Below are 25148 nucleotides of genomic sequence, written 5' to 3' on the forward strand. Positions count from 1 at the left end.
CGGCGCGAGCTTCTTCTCCTCTCACGCGGCCGCGGCGCCGGACCCGGAAGCAGTGGCGGGCGCGGAGGCGGCACCACCACCGGCGGGCGGGATGGGGGAGTCGATTCCGCTGGGCGCGCCGGTGCCGGTGGAGCAGGCCGTGCTGGAGACCTTCTTCTCCCACCTGGGCATCTTCTCCTACGACAAGGCCAAGGACAATGTGGAGAAGGAGCGGGAGGCCAACAAGAGCGCGGGGGCCAGCTGGCTGGCCCTGCTGGCTGGGCTGGCGCACCTGGCCGCCGCCGAGAAGGCCTACCACAGCATGACCTTCCTGGGCCAGAAGCTAGGTACCGCCCGGCCGCCGCACCGCGCCCCGGGGCTGTGTGTGTGGGGTGTGTGTGTGTGTGGGGGGGGGGGGGGGTGTCCCCCGCCGCTCCGTCGTGCCCTGTCCCTTGCCCCACCCCGGGCCGCCCCTCGCTGTGGGGTGCAGCGACCCGTGCCTGCTCACGGCCTGCCCCGGGTTTAGCTCGGCGGGTGACGGCAGCAGCGCCGCGGGAAGCGGGCGGCCGCCGTGGCCGGTGATCTGTTAGTGGGCAGCTGCGCAGCGCTGGGGGTCGGCGAGGTGACGCTGGCCTCGGCGAGGTGCCTGTCCGCGCATCCGAAACACAAGTGCTGGGCCAGGAAGTGTCCCTGGGCCCAGCGAGAGACCGGCTGTGCCTTTTGGGCTACCCCTGGGTAATAAATTCAGGTAATAAGTTCAGGTGGTGCAGTGGTTGTGCAGACAGCTGCGTCTCTTTATGGGCTGCTAGGTTACCTACCAGTCGTTCCTCAGATTTAGCCAGGGCTGTTTCTGTGCTGGGGTGCTCTGGCTGAGATTCTGGTAAAGGTGAGCTCAATGGGATGACCAAAGAATTACAGATCCAGGGCCTATTATTAGAGCTGCATGTGCGTGAGTACATGTCTAAGTACTTGGAGTGGGAGATAGCCTTCTGAAAACTATTATCCATGCACATAACAGGTGACAGGAGATAGGACAAGGGGAAATGCCACTAAGCTGTGCCAGGGAAGGTTCAGATTAGATGTTAGGAAAAAATCTTTCACTGAAAGAGTTGTCAGGGCCTGGAACAGGCTGCCCAAGGAGGTGGTTGAGTCACTGTCCCTGGATGTGTTTAAAAAAAGGGTAGATGAGGTACTTAGGGATATAGTTTAGCATAGGAAGGGAACGGTTGGACTTTATGATCTTAAAGGTCTTTTCCAACCTTGTAATTCTGTGATTCTGTAGATGCTGCAGGATTTCAGGAAGTTTTGGCCACGATCCTTGCTCCTTCTCACTCTCTGTGTGTGAAGAAAGGAATCTCAAGCTGGCACAGGATGAGCTGTCATCATGTTGCCCTCTAGGCAAAGCTGCTTATTTTGTCTTTGAACTGCAGACTGGCATGGGAAATGGATCAAGGGATAGGAGTCTGATGTGTAATGCAGTAAAGCATCAAGAAAATTCTGCTTTGGTGTTTAGATGGTGACTTGAAACTGTTTTATAGAAAGATCTTTACAGACAAAGCTATCTAAAAGGCTGACTTAAAACGTGAATTTCATGCTTGCAGAAAGGGCACAATTGATAACAGAATGGACAAAGTTTTGTTTGTTTATATCCTTAATGAACAACAGGAACAGATGATTCTTCATCCTGCCCATGACCTGGGGGCAACTCCTGACTTAGGAAGGGAGGCTGTTTCCCTGTGATAACCAATTCTGTGCTTTTTTTTGCCTCAAAATGTGAATGCCACTTTTGAACATTAGATGTGTCAAGTGGATGTGAAAAAGCCTCTCCACCATTACAAAATTTATAAACGGTTCCAAAGGGGAACCTAAAAACCTTTAAAAGTTCTGCAGGTTCAGTCTTTGTTATCCTTGCCCTGCTGCAGCTCTTATGTGCCACTGTGGCACTCAAGTCCATCTTTAAATAGGAATTATGAAATAAGGGTAGTATCTTTGTCTTTTGATAGCATCAAATTTGAATATCTTCTACTTTGACCCTCTGCTTTTGTCTTTTTGTCTTTTGCCTTGTTAGTGTCAAGCAGGTAGAGAGAAACACTGACTTACACACACACCACCCCCTGCCCTGCAATTTTAGTTAGGGATTAACCTGCACTATGGTCTCACTGGGCTAAACGGTGATTGGTTTCCCCTTGAATTCTGGTGTATATTAAGACTGTGTAGGGACTTGAAACATTTGGTGTGTACACATGAATGTTACATGGTTCCCATTTAAAGGCTGCTTTGCAAATATAAGTGCTTTTTGCTTGAAGGAGTATTGTTAGGGGAATTCTCTTGAAGAGATACACAGTTATTAATAGCAGTGGAGACTATTAAAATTTCATGCTGAGTTGATTCTTCTGTCTTCCACAGATAACAGTATTTTCAGGTCATATATTGTAATAGCAAAGTTAAATGAACCTGGTTTTGGAAGGTCACGCAGCAACTAAGGCAGATGTGGGGGGGAGTTGAAGTTTTGCAGCAGTTGTTGGAGCTGAAGTATGAATCAGGACAAGTGTAACTTGCATGAAATGACATAAAGTGCTCCTGAGCATATGCTGTGTGTAATTCAGTTACTTGCAAAACAATACACTGAAATCTGTTTCTTGATTTAAAAACAAACAAACTGTAATCAAACAAGACTTAGGAACACCTAGGGGAAAACAAGCACAGCTATGTACAGTTTTCCAGTATTGCTGTCTGTCTTTGCTCTCCCTTGATTTTGGTAATACCTCCATATTTATCTGAACAGGTGGTCAGTCATTCTTCAGCCGAAAGGACTCCATCCGAACCATCTACACATCTCTGCATAATGAGCTGAAGAAGGTGGTGGCGACGGGTCGCAATGCACTAGGAGGAACAGCTCCTCACTTGGAAGAGCTGCTTTCTCACCTGTCTGAACAGCTCTGTTTTTTTGTTCAGGCTCGGATGGAAATTGCTGACTTCTATGAAAAAATGTACACGCTCAGCACCCAAAAGTTCATTAACTCTGAGGAACTGGTAAACATTTTGGAAGCCATCTTAAAGAAATACAGCTCAAGGTCAGTGCTTATCTGGTGGCAGTAAGTACTCAGGCATATGCAATAAATTACGTTGAGGTTCAAAGCAAGCCCAAAGACTTTGCTGTCCTTTGACTGCTGAGCAGCATATCCCCTTGCATGAAATCATGCATGAAGTGAATGTTGGTCAGCAGCATCAAATGCATGAAAGTCTCAAAATGTGACTCCTCTGAGGGAGAAAAATGTTTCTGCTCATCATGTCTTAGGAGTCATCCTCCCCATTCTCTAATTAGCACTCTGCATGCTCGTAGTCAGCAGAGGAAGAGTCATTTTCTTTATAAAAGATGTACGTCGTCTTGTGCTTTTTCATAGGGAGTGGAGAGGAAGCCAGACAATTCCATATGGACTTCAGTAAAACTAATACATAAATAAAACAGATAATTTGTGTGACAGTTTTCTTTTTAGGCTAGAACATATGTCTGCTTAATTCTAAAAGCTACACCAGAGCTATGTGGCCTACCTAGTAGGGCTTTATGGTACGCTGTTACTGATTCTCTTGAGAGGCGTTGGAGAAGGAACACCTCTTGAGTCCCTGCTCTTATGGTTTCCTGAAGTTAAGATCAAATAATTCCTGTTATAAGAACTCCCAGGTGTTTCTGAATGACTCTGGCTTGGGTGCTTCACATCTAACATGTGAGAGCCTTGAAAGTGACAGTAATTTACAAAAGAATTTTTGAATGCTTGTCAACAGACTCAAATTCTAGCCCTTTATTTTGAAGCAAAACAAGGTAGCCATCATAGGAAGTTAACTTTCAAATGTAGTTGATTTTTTTTTAAAGAATCTTTGTTAGTGAAATAGTGTTTAAGATGGCATTTGTAGAGAGTATTCTGAGGTGTTAAAAAGGGAAAATAAATATAATTCAGTGCTGCTTTCTGACATTCCAAATTAAAGCCCTATATCTAACTCCCTTATTTTTTGGTAATGATTTAGGCAGTTTGCTACATGACTTTTTGCTGTCTGAAAATCAAAACTAGTCTGCACGACCTTACTGGTGATTCTTGGTTTGTGAACCCTTAAAATACCAGGGCTGTTAGTCCAATTAAAAAAAAATATAGATAAAAAAGAGAAACTTAGATTTCCCTGGTGGAATAACCTTTAAAGACTAAAGGGGGAGGTAACATTTTTATCTTTTAGATTTGATTCATGTTGTACACTAATCATCACCATCTGGTCTGAACATGTGCTGAGTCAACAGCACTTGAAAATCTGAAAACCAAACCCAGTACATTTCAGTGATGTCAGTACATGTCTGTACTTCTGAGGTGGTGTTAAAACCTCTTAAAAAATAACCAGTGTCTCCATGAGAAAAATACTGATGGGTAATCTGATTGAGGTGCTGGAACAGGCTGCCCAGAGAGGTGGTGGATGCTCCATCCCTGGAAATGTTCAAGGCCAGGTTGGATGGGGTCCTGGGCAACCTTGTGTAAATCCAGGCCTGGAGGTTGGTGGCCCTGTCTGTGGCAGGGTGGTTGGAGCTCTGTGATCCTTGGGGTCCCTTCCAACTCAGACCATTCTATGGTCTTGCTTTGGGTTAATGAGCGATGTCTAAGATGGAGACATTCTAAGATGCTCTTAGAGCTCATTCAGTAGCTGCCTCCCCAGTCACATACAGAACTTTTCTGAAAAAAGCGGGGTTAACGATACCTTCCTTTAGTCCCTCCTTTAGGTTCTTCATATCTCAGACCAGTTTCTGGGGGCTGTGTTGGTGTGTGGGGGCCAGGAGTCATTGCTGGTTTACAGGCTGTTGACCCTGCTCCAGTTAAAGGTCGATCGAACTCATCCATACCCAGTCTCTTCCTTCTGTCAGTACATTCCTCGCTTGTAGTTGAGGATGTGTGCAGTTGTTTCAGCCAACTGTGCTAAGGCCAGACAAGGCATCCATCCATCCATCCATTCTGTAGATAGGTTCTGGCCTTAGTTTCTTTCTTTTTTTTTGTCTAAAAATATCTGTTCAGATAACATGGAGCAAACAACTGCTTGCTGGTAAAGGGATGACAGAATTAATTGACTGTCAACAATCAAGTCAGATTGTATCTGAAACCATTAACTCTTAAACAGTTTAAAGCTGTCTCATTAGTACTAATTGCTGACCAGCACACAACCAATACTAGGTGTTTTTCTCTGTTTTTCTAGAGGGAACACGTGAAATAACTTTTCCTGAAATTTTTAACTGTTGGTTTGGATGAAATAATTGAATAATATATAGCTGAAATAATTAAAATAGCATCAGAAGCAGGATCCTTTAAAAGCTGAGTATAAAATGAATAAGTAAGTAGTAAACCTATTTTGATGTAATTAGTTTTACATGTTAATGTTTTTATCTAGTCAGTATGTGGTAAATACATAGGTGCATGTATGATCTATGGAAGGAAATAAAAAGTTATAGAAAAATGGCAAAACTCTAGCATTCCTCTGCTTTTGAGAATGTTAAGGGGAAAGAAAATAAATTTTCTAATATGTTTAACTTCATAACACTCTGGCTTACTGAAATATTGTAAAACCCTGTCTGTTCTGTGTGATAGTGAGCTCAGTCAGATGCTTGTGTTATGAAACTTTATTATAGCCGGTGTACTGAGTACATAACCAACATGTTAGTTCACTCTGCAAGCATATCAAGCTTCTCAGCTGTGTCTGAGGTGTGTATTTTTGGATTAAAATAGTTCTGCAAACCCTGAAGTGCAGTGAAACTTGAAAAAATAGCCATGAGACGAAGTGCAAGTGGAAGCTGTGCATCATAATGTTAATCCAGGACACTTGGCAGTGCTGCATTACTATGAATTTTTTAATTGCTTTTAAGATTGTAGAATAACCTTTATGGTCTGACTGCAAGTGTGTTGAAACCACAGTGCTAAGTGTGCACTTGATGGGACTATCTGGAACAAATGATGTTGCATAGTGCTTCTTCCCCCCCTTCTAATGCACAGCAACAAAACTGTTCTGCTGAATGCTAAAACCACTGGAAATATATAATGTTGATTGTTAGCAGAATATTATTTTTAATTGTCTCTTGTTCAAAGAAATGTAAATATGCTCTGGACTTCTCAGCCCACCAAAGTAGCCAGTGCTTGCTGGATCTCCCCTATAGTGGGTAGCTATGATGGTTGCTGACACATGCTGTGTCCTGAAGGTGGCTGGTCACCCAGCCTAGCCTGTTTGCAGTGTGGTGCATCAACTGATTTGTGATACCCATAATTTCATTTTCTTCTGATAAATTTGGACTTGCATTCAAATACCAAGTCCTTTCAATACATGTATTGTGGCTGTCAGAAAAAAAAAAAAGGCAGCTTAATATAGTAATAAAATTGTCAGACAATTTTCACAAGCCTAAGAAGTAATGTTTTGGTGAGAGCTTGATGGAAACTCAAAGGGAAAATAGTGAAGGGAGAGGGGTGAAAAGCCTAAAAGTATCTCTTCTGGTCCACCACAAAAGTGTTTCCAAAATGAATTATATGTGTTGTGCCCTGGCAGGGGAATAATGAGGTTGAGCTATTAATGGTTGAAGAATACAGTAAAACCTTCTTTGCTTTAAAGCATTAACAAGACCCAGGATATTTTTATGAAGCAAGGGGATAAATCAGTCTTTATTTAAATGGAAACCTTACCAAGTCTTGTCTTTGAAATATTGGTTGTTCTTTCCTGGAGACCATTTTAAGAGCCCTAAATGCCTGTTAGGGAACACATTTACCAAAAAGGTCACTTCTGTCTTTGCTGAAGACTCATTCTGTTTAAAGTTAAGTATTTAGCTTCTGTAACTGACACAATTTTTCACAGTTTAAATCAAGTATGTATTTATTGATGATGATACAAATGTACAAGTAATTTGAGCATTAAGGGAAGGGAGGTAGGCTGGATCTTTTTGTTTCCTGAGGTTTAGAAAAAAAATTGATAAGGGAAAGTTGTAGAATGGATCTATAAAATTCCTTTCAATCAAGATTTGTTCTAGTAGTAGGATCACTCTTGTGAATAAGATGTACAGTGGCACTTGTGTGTGGTAGATTAAATGTGTTTGGGGTTGGGTTTTTTTTTTTTTAAACATCTGTTAAATTGAGAACTGATCTTCATCTGAATTTTAATGAGAGAAATTGGTTACAGCATCTTCATATGATGAAATCCTGCCAATTGTTTTTCCCCTTCATTGCTTTTAATACGCCAAAGTTTGAAGTTTGAGTCCTGGTTCATTGGTAATTATAGTTAATCATGAATCTATTGACTCATTTTCTGTCACAATTTTATTGTGAATTAAAAAAAAACCCAAACAGTTTGCTTAGCTCCTCATAGCTTCTTTATACAAACAGCAAATTCATATCATAATTCTTTTGGTTTACTTAATGTCCTACTGCTATTCTAGAAATATGGAGACATTTTACCACCAGAAGGGATTCTAAATTGGAACAAATCCACCTGAATTTAAAGAAAAATTGTTCATGGGTTAAGACAAATAGTGATTGTTCTTGAACTGATCAGATACAACTCCCTTGCTTTGATAGAGAAATGTCTGACAGGTGTTTTTGTCAAATGCAAAGTGCGGTATGTTCATTAACATAATTGCCCTAATTATGTTAAAACCCCCAGTTTTTTTAATTAACAAGATAAGTTTTTGGTTTAGGCTTTAATCTGCTTTGATACTTGATCATCTATCTGTGAGCTGACAAATACTGTCTGAGTATTTCACCGTTGTGTACAGTGGTTCTCATGTCTTAACAAACGTTATGTTTTCTAGATTTCATCACCCGATCCTCAGTCCTCTTGAAAGCAGTTTCCAGCTGGAAGTAGATGTGCTTGCACACCTCTTAAAAGCTCAGGCTCAGATCTCAGAGTGGAAGTTCCTTCCATCCCTGGTCAACTTGCATAGTGCTCACACCAAACTACAGACTTGGGGCCAAATTTTTGAGAAGCAGAGAGAGACCAAGAAGCATCTGTTTGGAGGGCAGTCTCAGAAGGCTGTGCAACCCCCTCACCTCTTCCTCTGGCTGATGAAGCTCAAGAACATTCTCCTTGCCAAGTTTAGCTTCTACTTTCATGAGGCCCTTAGTCGGCAGACAACAGCGTCGGAAATGAAGACTCTGACTGCTAAAACCAATCCCGATTACTTTGGGAAGATCTCCAGCTTCATCCGGAAGTACGATGCTATCAATGTGTCCTTAATTTTTGACAATCGTGGATCAGAGAGTTTTCAGGGACATGGTTATCATCATCCCCATTCTTACAGGGAAGCCCCCAAAGGAGTGGATCAGTACCCTGCAGTGGTGTCTCTGCCCAGCGACAGGCCTGTGATGCACTGGCCCAATGTAATCATGATTATGACTGATAGAACCTCTGACCTCAACAGTTTAGAGAAGGTTGTTCACTTCTACGATGACAAAGTCCAAAGCACGTACTTTCTGACTCGTCCTGAACCTCATTTTACCATTGTAGTTATTTTTGAGTCCAAAAAGTCAGAAAGGGACAATCATTTTATTTCTTTTCTCAATGAAATTTCACATTCCCTTAAGAACTCCAAAGCCTTTGCAAGCTTGAAGCCTGGATCCAAAGGGTAAAATACAAACTGCCTACAAGTTGTCAAGACAGTATGCCAGCCTTGGGGGAGCTGTAGCTTTCAAGGATTACATAAATTCATGATTCTCAGAGTCTAATTAAAAAGGAACCATTATTTTTAATGTTATAAATTTCTTCTTTTTAAGCTAACAGACACTTGAAGAAAAGTATTTTTGGGCAGTACTCAGTGGGGCAACTTAATTGTGGGGTGATAAATGGTCACGGTAGGGGTATATTTTTGGTGTGGTTTTCAATTTTCAGTATGATCTATTTTTTCAGTCCACAACTTTGTTGCCTATATCAGAAAGGAAATATGCACTTTATCTTGGTCTGATCATTGACTGTCTTCTACAGAGTTTATTGAAAATGGGGTGAGAAGGAAAGATACTATCAGAAAACTGCATTGCCTGGCAGGAATGATTTCTGGGAACTAAACACTGACACAAGGGAATATTTAAAAAACCAACAGCAACCCATCAAACAAACAAGTGAACCTGCAAGGTTCACATTTTAAATAAAAATATCAGAAAAGGCACTCTTCTTAATTGTAACTTAGTTTTCAGATGGTTTAAAATGATAATTGAGGTCTCTGACACTCCCTGTTAAGCACTGGTCTCTTCTGAATGATCTGTGTCACAGGGTTGTTTTTCATTGCTGCAGATCACAGGCTGGGGCAAGAAAAGCTGCAGCATGGACTGGAAGGTCAGTAGTCACTGGAGTGTTGTAAGCTTGTGTGTCTGGTGCCAGCCTGGGTTCCCATTAACTGAAGGAGACAGGCTGAGGTTGAGAAGGTATTCTAGAAGGAGCAGCTCCACAGAAAAAACAGCAAAGCTCTTTTCAAATTGGGCATTTATCTGGCTGACCTCCCCCTGCAAAGTGGTAGGAAATGCCCTTTGTGAGTTATTTTTATAAGGATACAGTTTTTTCTTGCTGTTCAGTTTGAAATAATTTCACAATTAAATCACTTTTCAAATTTGGATTTAAGAATATAGCCTATGCAGTATGTTTACCTCATTCTAAAATGTCTCTTTTACCACTTACTTTTGGCTGCAGGTTGGAACAAGTATGTTTTCCAGTTACCCTGGAAGTGCTTTATTTTGGAAATCGGTGTTTCCAAATACAATAAAAGGGGCAGTTTGGCTGTATCTGTAGCCTTGTTTTGCATGATACTTCTGACTCTTGGCTATGCAGCTGTGCAAGCACTTCCATGAGAATTCAGGAGGGCTGGTATGGGTCTGCTGTATGGTGTAGGTAAGCGTAGTAAGATTAGATCCTTAGTTGACACTCTGTAAGGTCTAACACCATCAGGTTTGTTTGGAAAGGGAGTTCAAGTAATAATGTTGGTTTCTGTTAAGACTGAAATAGATACCACTGCAGATGTGGCTTTTACCAGTTCCCTGTCTCTCCCACAAACATGGTAACTTGCCTTGCCTCTTGCTGCAAGTACTGATTTCTTTACAGTCGTGTAAGCATGTTCTGTTCTCAAAGTGTGAACTCTGGCTGTCTGCTTTGTGCTGAATAGAGCCCTCCATGCTTTGCTGTAATTAGCCTGTTGTGAAGATCCGTGCTACTGCCTTTCACCTGAAGTCTTTACCTGACTGCAGGATCGCTCTCAGAAGTTTAAGAGTCTGCTCTTTGACATAAGAAAATAACAGGAGTTGCAGATATACCAGCACCTGGAGGGCACCTGGTTGTAACAGCATTACACTTCGCAGCTTGAATTGCCCTTCTAAGTTCAAAGTTGGAATGATAGTAGGAAAGAGTTTGTGTGCTTCCCTCTGTGGGACAGCGGCCTGGTAATAACACTGTACCATTGACTTCCTTAGCCTGAGTATCAGAGAAGAGGCTGTCACCAGAACTGATTCCCAGTCTTCAGCAGCATAATAAAGTGTTGTACAAATCCTGCCTGCCTCTGCAGTATTTCCCTGTCATACTTACTAGCTGTGGGAAAGGGGAGAGGGGACTGGGGGGAGAGAGGGCATGTGGGACAGACAGCTTCCTGCTCATTTCTGAGTTGCAGGGGACATTGGAAGAGGTGAAAGGGAATTCAGCTGCCCTTTGGAGCAAACCAATGGCTTTTACCAGTTGCTGAAATGGCTGGAGGTTGTTCCCAGTAGTTTGTAAGGGGAAAGGAAAAGGAGATGACTGACCACCAGGACCCCATGGTTCGCTTCACCCTCCTGCCACTGTTTCTGAAAACGGGAAAGAGATGCTAAGTGATGTTTCCAGGCAGGAAGAGGTGAGACTTGCTTCACACTGCAAGCAGTGCTGGGGTGGTTTGCTGCAGTTTTCTTCAGAGGGTCTTGGGGAAGCAGCCAGAAAAGCTATCCAACCTGTGGTTAAGAATTTCTGACTATTTAGGTGGATGAAGAACCAAGGGGAACCATTGCCATTGCTCTGATGGAGTTAGAAAGGAGGGAGTAGGAGAGATGTGCAGAGGAATGGTGGGAGTGAGTTGGGTGCTGGAAAGAGCAGCTTTTGTGGAGCTGTCTCTGGGTTTCAGAGCCCTGTCCTCAAGGCGGCTCTTGTCAGATCTCAGCCTTAATGTGGGACAAGGTGGGGAGCAGAAAATCCACCCTGTAGGAAGGGGCTTAGATAAAATCTGCAGGAGTGAAGCTGAGGGGAGGTTACACTAGAATCAATACCAAATATTTTGGCAGAGTTGATGTGTACAATGACCAAGAAACAAGTGTGTGTGGGGTGTGAGTATGTGTGTTGAATGAATATATATAGGTAGGTTAGTCCCATGCAGACTTACACTGTAGTTTTTTATTTGATGCTTTGAAGAGTTTATATTTTAAATGATAAATGAGTAACTGGGACACTCAGTTACCGATGATGTAAAACTGATGAGGCCAGAAATGAAAACCTGTATAATTAAGGGGGGGGGGACCACAGCATTTCCCTCAGTAATGGGGGGAAAAATAATAAATTAATTACTAACTGCAGTACTGGAAGGATTGATCAGTCTCTTTACTGTAAGAAGTGGAGTACAAATGCGCTTTTATCAAGCTTGATGCTGCCCCATCTGCAGCTTTTCCTCCCCACCGATTTAAGCAAGATCGAATGTAGCAGATGTGCTTTAAAAGACTTGTATAAGTGCCTGTTTTAAATACAAGATGTAAAGATGTTTATGATGACATAATGAAAGCCAACACTTCCAGGCATATTTGAAATGTTCTAAAACAGGTGCTGAGATTTCATACCCACTCAGATTGCTTTGAAGAGCAAGGTGGAAGCATACCTTATAGCAAGTGTCATATACCTCATCACTTACTCGAGTCCACAAGGATTTTGACAGAACATTTAATTTAGTATCCTTTGCTTGGAATGTCAAGTTGGCTGCAAATGTATTCTCAGATCTTGTACATGTTTTATATTTATGTCTCATAAGCTATTTTCTTTTATACATGGTGCTCAGGGTTTTCCTCAAATAAAACATCTTTCCTTCCTCCCCTCTCCCCCTTGCATGACTGCAATGCAGGGAATGGAAACTATTAATGTATTTCGTATTGTGCTGCAAAAGAAGTCAGTACATGCACAATGCATGTAATATTCAGGTTTTAATGACTGAAAAGTAACATAAATTCCTGGTATCTATTTGAATAGTCACACTCAATGTTCAACTAATTAACTTTAAAAGAAGGGTCTGTGCTGTAAGTGGAAATAATTTTATGGCACTCTGCCAGTTACTTATTGCTCTGGTCCACAGTTCTTCATACATGAGCCTTCTGAGACACTTGTGATCACTTCAGTGGTTGTTCTTTGATACCAGTTATCTGAAGCTTCCCTGTGCACATGTCTATGGTGCCTGCTACTGCAGGCCATGCAGTCATAGGGTGGTTTGGGTTGGAAAGGACCTCAAAGATCATTTAGTCCCACCCCCCTGCCACAGACAGGGACACCCTCCACTAGCCCAGGCTGCCCAAAGCCCCATCCAGCCTGGCCCTGAACGCTGCTGGGGCAGCCACAGCTCCTCTTGGCAGCCTGTGCCAGGGCCTCACCACCCTCATCATAAAAAAAATTTCTTCCTAATATGTAATCTAAGTCTCTCTTTTAGTTTAAAGCAATCAACCCTCGACCTATCGCTACATGCCCTTGTAACGAGTCCCTCTCCAGGTTTCTTGTAGGCCCCTTCAGGCCTGGAATGCTAGTAAGGTCTCCCTGGGGCCTTGTCCAGGCTGAACAAGCCCAACTCTCCCAGCCTGCCATCCCAGGGGAGCTATTGGCCCTCTGATCATCTTTGTGGCCCTTGTCTGGACTCGTTCCAACAGCAGGTCACCCCAATCTTCTCACAACCAAGCTTTGCTTAAGAAAATCAGCAGCGTACTATACCCTTCATTCCTCAAGCCCTCTTCTTCTCCGAGTCTCCAAAGCACTTGCCTTGCTGTAAGATGAGTGTCGCACAGCGTGGCTGGCCCGGGGGCTGTGCTTCCCTGTGTGACTGCACCAGAAGTGCTGGCACTAGGCTAACTAGCTTGGCTGAAACATTGGTGTTTCTGCCGTTTTTCCCAGCAGTCCTGCTTGCAGGCACCTGTAGATGCAAGCCAGCCCTGACCAGCTGGATGCAGCTAAGGCCAAGTCCTGCTTACTGCTCAGGCTCCTCCTGTGCCTCAAGAGCAGTAAGTCAGTGTCCTGCGTGCTGGGGACAACCACTGTGCTGCTTGTTCAGGATGGCCTTTGGGCAGTGATCGTGTTAAAGTAGGAGGCAATTTTGGGAAAAGCAAGGAGAGGCCTCTGGCAATGAATGCTGACAGAGGGCAGCAGCAACGCTTCACAAAGCAGACGCGAAATGAAGTCAAAGACAAGTTGGAATTTCTCTTCAATTTCCTTTTCCAATCAGTGATTTGGAGTCTTCTTCAGAGAATAAAGGTAAGGGATTCTTTTGCCATGAAATTAAGTACTTGATAATCTTCCTTCAGGAAGTGCCTCTTTCCCTCTTGTGCACGTGTGCTTTCAACACCTCGCCTGGCTTATTTTTATAATTGCTGTGGAGCTTTTCTGGGAGAGTTCACCTGTTGGAGCTCAGTGCTCTTCTAACTTACAACCTAGTCTTGCAGCTGCTGGGTTTATGGTAGAGTAACAGAGCTCTCCACCTTGCAGCTGGGATCTGATCATGCCCTAGCTGTCCATGGCAGGCGTAAGAATAGCAAAGTGGATGCGAAGAGCAGGAAAGTCACTGCAAGATGAGCTGGGCCATACGACAGCTGGGAGGAAGCAAAAGGACTGCAATGCAGACAGACTGTGAGCAGAAGGCTTTTGCTGGCCCCTCTGCGGTGCTGGCCTAATTTTGCAGGAATCAATACAAATTTTATATCCTGCAAAAACTGTGACCCCACCTGTAGTTGCAGCTGCTTGTTTTATGTGGTTACTTAAAAATAACCACACTATTCTGTCTTCAGGTACCAACAAACCTGGCACAGCAGCTGGTTTTGGACAGAAGATTAAGACAGGCTTCACTGTATTAACTGGGAAGTGCTGCTATGAAGTTACGAGCTAGCACCTGAGCGGTGCTATGTCATGCTTTATTTGTGCAGCTCACTGATCAGATAAAATATTTAGTAGCACTAAATTTTTGGCTCTGTGGTGTATGCAGCATTTGCTACAAAATTACTGGGAGGTTTTTTTGTATCTGTAAGTCATATTCCTCAGGTGAGAGTCATAAAGAACCAGCATTGCCACGATCCCCTGCTGGGATGTGCAACCTTGAACCAAGACTTGAAGTTTCCTATGGGGTGGATGGTTCATATCACTCAGTGGTCAGAGGGAAAATAAGGGCCAGAGGGAGATCCTAAGAGAGACTGGGGCTTCTCTTATCAAACTGAATTCCCAGTCCTGCATTTTGTCTTGGAGTTAATCCTCTCTGGCAGCATAGGTGGAGTGAACATGTCTTCCCGCAGTACGGAGCAGCCTGATGGTGTCTTAGGCATTATTAATTACTAAAACACCATACCCAGGTTCAATGTTGTCTTCAACCAGGGGAATCCAGGATGACATCTTCCTCCTCTGCATGTTTATGCAGATGTTCAGCAGAGTGTTCAGCCCAGGTGTTCCCTTTCTCTCTCAGGTGAGGTCCACCCTTTCCTCTCCATGGGCCTGTGACTTCCAAGTTTTACTGGAGGGTGCCACAGCCTCAGCTGCACAGTAGGGGTTTGCATCAAACATCAGGACACATATAGGGTCATTCTCTTGGTCAATGGGGGATGAGAGATTAAATGCCTGAGAAGGAGAAACTCATTTATTTCCTTGGGTGTGTGCAGTTGTCACTGGGCTACTGTGTGCACAGCGGACAGTAGTGAAAGGTCTGTCATCTTCTGCAGGCTCAGGGGGCTGCTGCAGCCTGGGGTTTTGTGTCCTTCCAGGGCACTTGCTGGGTCTCGATCTGCAGGGCCTGGCAGTGATGCCTCTCCAAGGACTGCCCGGGACTGTGTGACACTCTGCGTATCACCCAGAGGTAAAACCCCAGGAACACGCAATGCTTAAATGGTGAAAACTTGGGCTATGAGACCATGCCTTTCCTCTGAGGGCTTGGTTAGACATGCAGTGGGGCAGCTGAGGCTGCTTTTGGCCCCAGCAGTACAGCAAGCCCATTTAAGAAGTGTCCCTCTCCCTAAGTAAATTCGATGTCCTCATCCTGAGAGATGCCAGCACTTTGTCAGAGGGATGGGTGAGGGGTTGGGAGCACTAACAGGTTTAACCTTCTGCTTTTAATCTGATGCTGCAAATCTGTCCAAACTATTTAAAAACGTTGTCCGATTAAGTCCCACTCTAGGTGTGGAAGCCTTTTTGTAGAGCTCACCTCTGAGTAAAGCGCCTGGAGCTCTGATAAGGGCAAGATGTATAAGCCAAGTAAAAGCTACCTTCTCTTCATGCATCCCTGTCCAGGGAGAGCAAGAGAAAATTACTTTTACCTGTCACTGGGTAATAGATTTTTGGGAAAAGCCTGTTCATCATTTATTGTTGCAGAAGCAGGGAATTAGTGCAATAAATCAAGTCCCCACCCCAAGCTCCTAAGCAAGCCTGCAAATTCAACATGCTTAGGTGTAGCTGATCTGCCACTTCCACGCTGAAGTTACGTGCTGCATACAGGCTGCCTTTGCTTGGGGAACTCCACAATTTCATGAGTTGAGTTTTCCTAAGCCAGCGGTTGCCTCAAGCTGGCTGACCTGCTGACTGTACCTTACAGTGAGAAAAAGCGGGAGGCAAATTTCTGAAGAAGTTGTGCATTACTCCTTCTCTAGAAGATATAAACACAGATAGGCCTAAATCTTGGGCCAGCCTAGTTCAATTTGTGACACTACCTCCTTTTTTTTTTGGTTATCCCTGCAGAGTGAAATAATACCCCAGATCCACTGTAAGGGTTTCAACATCTAAATATGCTCTAGGTGCCTCAGACCCATCTCCAGCTAGGAATGATTTAGTAAAATGATGGCTGCTAGATTAGGAATGCTTCTTCTAGATGTTTTTGACTGAAATTATAAGAGAACAGTAAAAAAAAAAAATTCTCACTTTACTGATAAGCTTGTATTATGGCCAAGAAGGAGGTGCAAGTCCAGAAATTGAACTGTCACAAGTTCTTGCCATATCTATCATTAAAGCTATCAACCAAAATACCTTTAGGGGTTGATAAGATAATAATACAATAAGAGCTTAAGGATCATGCTTCAGAGTATAATTTTCTCACCCAGCACTGAGGAAATCATTCATCTGGAAGGTTATTCTGCAACTGTCCATTGTGGGGACCTTACCACTTCATGCATTTCATGGTAGCATTTTCTTAGATGTTTCTTTTTATAAGTGACTTTTCAAACGAGCCAGAAAGGCCCTTTCCCAAAGCTGCAGCGACTCGGGCACTGCAGAGTGTGGGTGCTGAATGCAGCACAGGTGGGTGAATTGCCCTTTGTAATTTTTGTGCCACTTCTTGACATGTTCCAGTACATCTTTGCTTCAGCAAAGCAGAAAGACTGCCACTAGAGGGTAGTGGTAATACGGCAAGAAAAAAAGTCATGTTGGAATCCAGTCTTTTTCCAGGATAAAATTATTTATACTCTCCTACATGTTTATAAACATGGGATAGGTTTTTACAGACTTGTTTGGATCGTGTTGGCTTTTTTTTTTTCCCCTGTCGAGTGATTTCTGCAGCTCTGTTTCAGCTGTAAACAGCAATCGCAGGTATCTAGTTTCATAATTTAATGTATACATGAATACTGAAAAAATGTTATTTCATCTTCTTTGCCAGGGACTTTTTTATTAAATTGCAAAAAAACCCAACCCTATAAAAAGCTTTTATGATTTTTTTTTTCTGTTGAAAACTACCCACTTAAAATTGCATTCCCTTTTAGAAAAGATGGGGTGAGGAGGGCTCCTTTTTCTCCTCCTTCCTTTTTTTTTTCTTCCTTTCTTTAACAGTGAGAGAACTAAATTATTTTTTATCGAGGCAGCACAGTAGGATCCCCTGCCTTTTAAAGTCTGTTTAGGGAGCACCAGGATAGGGATTAAATGCAAAATAAGGGGGTTTTGATAGTCTCATGTGGGCAGAGCTACTGGGATAATATAGCTATATATATATGGTATATGGAATATATATATATGGTACGTGGAATAACAGCGTGTGTATATATGTATGTATGGTATAGCCAGTCAAAGTATGGGTTTGTTATACCAACCCTGAGCAGCGGAGGCCGAGATACAGGTATGGGGCTGTGCAGGGGCTGGATCACCAGTCTTGGGCTCTCTGGTCCAGGCGTCAGGGCTGATCGCTTTGGGCCATCACAAGCCCTACGTGATGCTGCTGATTGTGCTTGGGAGTGAGGGTTGCAGGCACGTACCTGTGCCACCCCACTGCTGCCCTTCAGTGCTGAGATCTGCATCAACCCCAAGGAGGAGCTGTGGGACGAAAAGGAGGGGTGTGAGAGATGGAGGGAAAGTGGAGGGGAACATGAGGGCCAAAGCAGCGGCTGGGAGCTCACCCTCTCCAACCTGTCTTCCAAGAGGAGAACAAGCTAATTTTGTGGCACTTTCAGCATGATTGATATACTCAGGGTGGACCTACAGCATGGGCTTGCTGTGCCCAGGACCCAGGTGGGGATGGTGTCCCTGGGCTGTGGGGCTGCCCCCACGCCCCCACCACAAACTGCTCCAAACCTCCTATATCCTTCTGTGCTGATGGTCAAGCTGTCACATCCCCCGTTCTTCATCCTCTCCCCCCAGGCTGGCTTGAAACCCAGTAATAATTGAATTTATTTTTCCTTCTTCCATGTTGGGAGATAGACGGATGAAAGGCATTATCGCCCTGCAAGACTTCTGGGCTTTGATGTGCTCTGAAAAGCATTAGTGTGTGTTTTCCCTGCTGCTGTTTTACATCACCACACATGACGACAGCTCTGCCAGGGAGAGCAGGGGCCCGGCCTGAGCTGGCGTATGGGAATGACGCTCGCCCGGGTTGTGGTGCTGCGCAGCAAACACATTCCCTCGCCATGACGATGGAGAAGCCGTGGCTCTTCAGGGGACAGGACGGTGCCTTTGAACTGATATTGCGACTGCGTGCGTGGGATGCAAATGCAGCATGTAAAGCCACCCCGTGGTGCACTGGTTTAATGGAACAGATTTTCAGTGACTCATTGGGAAGACGAAGATTCTCTGCTCCCATTTAATCTCAGCCTGATAAATCACTTGGTGGGAAGAAGAAAAAAGTAACGGTAAAATGCTTGGAATTAATGGTCCAGTGATGAGGTGGACTTGGGTTTGCAGAGCCAGCAGTGGTGGGGAGCTTGGCCAGCAGCTTGGGGCTGGGAAAAGTGGAAGGTTGTTGGATTGAACTGCAGTGATGGGTAGGACTGGCTGCAGGGCAGAGCTGAGTACCTGGACGCAGAGGCGGCTCCTCCTCACTGGCTTGTTGGCCTCCCGTGCATGTGGTTAAAAACTAAAGATGTTCAGCCTGTTACTATGGCAATGATGTAGCACGAGTTGTCATGGTGACAGAGCAGATTTTTTTCGTCACCTCCCTGCTGGAGGGTGATGGATGCCATTTTGGGGGCTCTAAACTTGACCATTTGCCTCGTATCTTCTTCCTTGGTAGAAACACAGCTGCCGCAGTGGGTGAATGTACCTGTCTTTCCAGAACCGGTACCTGGCTTTCTGTGTCCCCATGCTAAATTTTCCTTTTACATTTAGAGAGTTAAGGACACCTCTGGTAAGCCCTAAGTCATTAAGCCTAACCTAATTATGTGCACTGTTATACAAGGTGTGTTAATAAAACATACTTCTGCCAGCGAGGCTGCTCCCAGACACTACCTTAATCTTGTGCGCACTCTTCACCTCTGTATCTGTCCATAATGCAATTCAATAGGATATTAGGTGTCTGTTTGAAAAATAGAGCAGAATGATGTATGCTCTGCCTTGGGAATGCATCTCTGTTTTGAAGTTTTATTGAAATTTCCTGTGCTTTCTCTTCCTTCTCAGGCTTTAGGAGCCATGCACAATCATTTTTCCTTACTCATGAGCTATACGTCAGTTCTTCTCCGTCAGGTATTTTTTTCATGTATGTCATCACCAGGACAAGTACACTGTTTGTAAATGGCATGACTTTTGATGGTTCTTTCCTCAGGACACCTAGGCTAACTCCTGTTTTCCCCCTCTGGAAACCAGGAGCTATGTTTTCCTTCAGTTGTGGAAGAAAGTAAACTCCCAGATTGTGGAGCGTGCTCGATGACTTGGTTTGGTAAGGATAAAAATCCCACATCCTGCTTGACTCAAGACAATGGCAGTTTTTACAAAACCTGAACATTCTACTCGTAATCTACTTTATAAAAAAATAAATATATCCCCAAACCTCTTCATTACATGTAAGTTTCTGTGCTAAACCTCCAAATGAAGCCTGGAAAATGGCAGCAGTGGTGTTTCATAACAAGGCATACGTGCTGCTTACATACGCTGTTGTTTGCAGGCACCAGGGAGTCTGGGAAATGGAAAATCTGAGTTTGGGGGTTACAACTTGTTAGCAGTGTTGTTTCATGAGTGTCTTCAATATTGTATTTCGTCCTGTGCATTTTAGCAGCTAAGTTTTGGGCGTGCCAGTGGATCTCTATTTATTGCCAGGGAGCACAGGAGCAGTATTGGCTCAGAGATGTCTTGGGACTTGGACTTGTAGAGAGCTGGGTTAGAAACTGGGTTATGCTTGAGGCTGAGGAGCTTTAGATTTAGGAAAGTAATCATGGTGATATGTTTTAAGTCCCTTTTGCTTTTTAAAAAGCTCTGATTGCTCTGTGTTTCAGCATTTGACTAATGCGAGGAGCTCCCATTGGCTTCACATGCTGAAGTGCTTGTTCTAGTTCCTCTAAACAGAGTCCAGCTCTCACAGCATCACTACTGACATCTACAAAAGACAGTGTCTTTTATGTTTTTTTCCTTGATCACAGCTTTATAATTACTCTCATAAATAATGTTAAACTCATTGGCCTAAGAAACTCAGCTTTCAGGAGTTCCCTGAGCTGTGTGGTTCCCAGGTACTAAGAAAATAAGAAAAAAAGCAGCCTCTGGGTGAGGTACATTCTCAGCTGCAAGTTGCTGGGAAGCAGCGAGATACTACCTTGTGCTGGTCCTGTTTTCTCAGAGTTTCCTGGATGTATCCAGATGACCCTGTTAGAGGTGAGATATGGAGCTAGGTGGAACCCGTAGTCAGACCTGGCAGCCTTTCTTGGTTGGCTTCTTAACACAGACTCCTCAGAGCCGTTAGTTTTACAAGAAACTGTAAGATACTGGGAAATTGTTGCTCCATCTCATTAAAGATCTTGCAGATGTAACACCTCTGCTGTATTATCTCATCTTCTCACCGTTTGTTGCTTTTCATACAAAATATTCAGCGCTTTGACTTGCTGGAATCTTTCAAGTGCTGGACCTAAATCCAGAGTTCTATAGGGTTGTCCCAGTGACACAAAAAATAACTGCAAGGTGGGAGGCCTGTGCAGTGCCCATCCTGCTCTTCAGGTGTTGCATCAGCCCTGGAAGCCATTCAAAACCTCCCCAGACAGTGCCCACTCTCCACTAGGATATGCTCAATCTACTTTTGTTTGGGTTAATGTGAGTCCGCGGTCATGGAGCAATTGCAAATAAATGAAGTATGAAAGACTTTGTAGGATCTTTATTTGGATATTTATTCAGGCATAAACTGTGATGTGAATCCAGCTGGGTCCCAGGTTGGGTGACGCCAGTGAATGGAATTGTAAAATGAGATTTGTAGCCTGTGTGATTGCTCTGCAGGTATGTTACTGTGCACGGCTCTCTGGCAAGTGGCCCCAAGAAATCTCATACCACACTGATTTTCTTCCTCCTTATCAGTCTTTCTGATGATAAAGGAAAACTGGCTTTTGAAATTGTTAATAGCTCTGGCATTACACCGGTACAGATCAGAAGATTTAGGCCCAGATTTGTTGAGGGGTCCCTCCGCCCTCCCTCCCAAAAGGAAGGCACGGTGTCTGCCACCACACTTCAGGAGAGGTGGGTTTCGCTGTGTCCAGCTGCTTGCTGAGATGGAGGATACTGTTTGAAGTCACCTTTGTAGTTTCTTCCAGGGGAGGCTGCTTGCTGCAAGCCCACTAATGAGTAAATTGGGGGTTTATAAGCACTGAGAGAACTTTTCAGTGGTGTTAAGCTGATGCTCATAGATACAGCCAAACCCCTCTTCTTCTGGGAAAGTGTTTACTTACAGGGACAGCACTGGTCCAGAAACTTGTTCTCGTGCTAGAAGGAAGGTTTCTGAAATTGCTCCAAGTATTTTCATAGGAAGCTCTGATGCTCATCCTAGAGATTTTCCTAAGGTGTTCAACAAACTATTATGGTTAATGGATCATAGAGTCATAGAATGGGTTAGGTTGGAAGGGACCTTTAAGGATCATCTAGTAAGCAGGGACACCTTTACATCAGATTGCTCAGAGCTTCATCAAGCCTGACTTGGATTGTCTCCAGGGATGGGGCCTCCACCACCTCTCTGGGCAACCTGTTCTAGTGTCTCACCACCCTCATTGTGAAGAATTTCTTTCTAAAGAAGATGAGTGGGAGCAATTTTAAACAGCAGTAAAACTCCTCTGATATGTATGTCGCTGCTTCATTGCATGGCAAGGAGTGTCAATGGGATGTTGCAGCATGCTACAAAGAACTACCAAAAGAAACTGGCCCAATCTTTTTCCTTCTGTGAGTTCTTGATGCTGTGCCATGAACGTACTGCTGAACACTGCATGCTAAAATCCAAAGGAATTTGAGGAGGGAATTGAAGTTGGCAATCTCCATGATGGTAACTGGTGAGCTGGTTTTGATGGTGTCCTGCATCAAAGAGGATTTCAACTTGTGACATGATCACCTTCAACCTTTGTAAATATGCAAATATGTGTATGTACATAAAAACCTGGGGAGTCATTATTCCTACTTCATGGGTCTGTTGGCTGAGGAAAGATGTTAGGGAACTTTCACAAAGCTTTGGGAGTAGGAAACCTCCCCTCTTCCAAGTTTGGGGTAGGGATGTGGAACCAGTCTCTGTGTGTGTCCATGTGTGGGTAGGTGAACTGGAGACTTGAAAGAGAAACCAAGAGCTATTGATCTTATCTTTGCAGGGATCCAAAAGCAGCTGGATGCACAATAAACGGGAGAAGTGAAAAATGATGTTGTAGCACTTTAATCAAGCGGCTGCTAAGAAAAAAAAACACACAGGGGTTATTTCTCCATAAAGCACTCTAAGAGCTCACCAAGGGGTGCTTGATGTTAGCAGGTTCATTGAAAAGAAAAGCAGTGTCAAAGAAAAAAAAGTAACGTTTGTGAAAAGTCGGTGGCTGCAGGACATTTGCAAACCATGAGTGATTAACAGCTGGAGTTTAAAAGACCACAAATTTCCATCTCTTCCTGTGGTGTTTGTGGGCCAAAGGAAACGGGTAGGGGAAGGAGCTTTAGGTAGGTAAGAGCTGAGACTCCTGAGCCTGACCTAAGTGCTGCTGCTAACAAGGCTGTTATGAAAACCTCAATTTGTATGGCTGTATTTCACTGGGTGACCTTCTCCTCAGGGTCCTGCTGAGCAGAGGGTGGTGTGTGCTGCCAGAGGAAGGGAGAGAAGTCATGTTGCAGTGTCCTCAGATCACTGAGCTGAACTCCTTAAATAAAACATGCGGCTGTTAAAATTTTCATCTGCCTCTCTCAAATCAAAGCTCTTAGTCTGACAACTTCTCCTTTGCATTCTTCAGTATCGCTATTTTAATAGCAACACTTGCTCACCCCCACCCTGGATTGGAATTTGGTGTTTCTCTGGGTGCCCTGTGGGGGGGGTTCTGTGCATGAGGGGGCCCAGACATCCCAAAGCCATTTGCTAGAACTGACCAGTAATTTCCCTGTAAACTGTTGTCCCATCAAGAAAAGCTGCTTTGTGAAACCTGGCATATTTCCTGAAGACATATTTTGGAGCAATATTTCATTCTAGAAAGAGAAAAGTATTTTGCTTATTTTATAGCAGAATTGTTTGATATCCTTACAGTGAAATGCATTTTTCCTTTCCATTGGGTTGTTATTTAAGTTTGGAAGAGAAGGTGTCACTTGTAAAAAAATTAGTCAGGTCTAAACAGAAGCCAGTCAGGAACTGTTGGACACTTTGGTTTAGGCCCAACACCAATGCTCCCTCCATGAAACATGAGTTCAGCTCTCCTTCAAAGGTAAGTCCTGCAGAAAACCCATCCACACTGGGAACAACTGTTACTAATAGAACCATGAATTTTTAATATTTGGATACCCTGAGGTACAAACCTTAAAATAAGTTACATTTTGTACTCTGAGTAGCACACGAGGAGAAGGGACATTTCCAAAGCACACTTGCTTTTGTTTAATCAGGACAGTTTTACAAATATCCTGCAGACAGGTTTGTACCAGGTCTGCACCTGGGGGAAATCATGGAATCATAGAATGCCATGGGTTGGAAGGGACCCCAAGGATCATAGAGCTCCAACCCCCCTGCCACAGGCAGGGACACCAACCTCCAACCTGGATCTACACAAGGTTGCCCAGGGCCCCATCCAACCTGGCCTTGAACACCTCCAGGGATGAGGCATCCACCACCTCTCTGGTCAGCCTGTTCCAGCACCTCACCACTCTTTCTGTAAAAAACTTCCCCCTAATATCTAATCTAAACCTTCCCTCCTTTAGTTTTAATCCATTCCCCCTTGTCCTGCCATTGTCTACCCTTTTAAAAAAGTTGATTCCCCTTCTGTTTATACTCTCCCTTCAGGTACTGGAAGGCTGCAATGAGGTCCCCCTGCAGCCTTCTCTTCTCCAGGCTGAACAAGCCCAGCTCCCTCAGCCTCTCTTCATAGGGGAGGTGCTCCAGCCCTCTAATCATCTTTGTGGCTCCTCTGAACCCTCTCCAACAGTTCCACATCTTTCTTGTATTGTGGGCCCCAGAAATGATCTGGCAGTACCTTTTGTTGCCTGTCTGTGCCTGGCCTCTCACCTCTTGCCTGGTCAAGACTTCTCATGTAGCACTTGGAGGCCTGCTGCAGCTTGAGCTGTCACTCATGTCTTCAAGAACAAGGTGATGGGCACTCAAAAAAGTGCTGCTGGGGCGAGCACTGGAGGTGGCGGTGCAGGGACCGGGATAGTGCTGCTGTCCAGCTCAGGCACCCTCCAACAGGTCTCCTCCATGGGCTGACACCTGGGGTGGCTGGTGGCTGCTGGGGAATTTGTAAGGCCCGAGCAGTGCTCCTTATTTTTTCACCCAAAGAAGGAAATACTGTGAAAAAGTTATATTATCTGCAGGAATTGGCTTCTCATCAATTGCCTTTAACTAAGAATGAAACCCACGTTGAGCATAGTGAGTGGAATTATTCTACAATAGGCATTGCTGACAGACCTCTGGAAAAACTGAGTTGACCTTAGAGCAACAGCAACCGTACCCAACGTTGGGGCCGGAACCGTGGTGCGCACAAACTTTGCCAGTAAGTACCTGAGCCTGCTGGGATGCCTCCAAAGCAGGGAAAAGCAAAACCAATGAAGCAGCAGACACCAAAACCTGTGACCAGTGAGTGATCAGAATGACTTGTGAACAGAAAAATCATGTTATTTCTGTAGGGGTCAAACCAGCAACCTGGTATTACAACGCAGGCATGGAAGAAACTTTGGTTTCTACAGAAAAGCTTGTAAATCAGCTGCTGTTTCACTGCACACGTGCATTTTCATGTCATGAATGTAAGCAGGTATGAGTGGCATTTAGGCCTACAGACCTTAAATTATTTCTAAACTTCTAGTATTTGACAAAGCAAGTTCATTTTTAACACTGGGAACATTTTGAAGGACTGAGGTGCAAAGATTGCTCAGGCCAGTTGCTCAAGCTGTGTTGGGGTCTTTCACGGAAGCGCTTCTGTTCTGTCTCTCCCAAAAAAGACATTGTCTTATTTTTGGGGAACAAAGAAAGAAAAGCCTCATTGTTGGTGGGGTTTTGTTTCCCCTGCCCTCTGGATCACTCACTGCAGCTTCCTCAAACCCCAACCTGGGGCTACAGGAGAGGTCTGGTGCGG

At 44.1% G+C, this 25148-nt stretch overlaps 1 protein-coding gene across 2 annotated transcripts; it reads left to right on the forward strand.

Moving 5' to 3' along the window:
- Positions 1 to 91: 91 nt before the first annotated feature.
- On the forward strand, positions 92 to 8609 carry KICS2 (KICSTOR subunit 2; the record flags this gene model as incomplete). 2 transcript variants are annotated; one of them, XM_084262216.1, is made up of 3 exons in its annotated part: positions 92 to 326; positions 2765 to 3053; positions 7793 to 8609. In XM_084262216.1, the coding sequence occupies 3 exons, from the start codon at positions 92 to 94 to the stop codon at positions 8607 to 8609; spliced, it is 1341 nt and encodes a 446-aa protein (XP_084118342.1). The 2 variants fall into 2 exon arrangements, with proteins under 2 accessions (XP_084118342.1, XP_084118343.1); XM_084262217.1 differs by having other exon boundaries at positions 92 to 167.
- Positions 8610 to 25148: the final 16539 nt, after the last annotated feature.

The sequence above is a fragment of the Gallinula chloropus genome, assembly GCF_964237585.1.
Source record: "Gallinula chloropus genome assembly, chromosome: 1".
Taxonomy (NCBI): Eukaryota; Metazoa; Chordata; class Aves; order Gruiformes; family Rallidae; genus Gallinula; species Gallinula chloropus.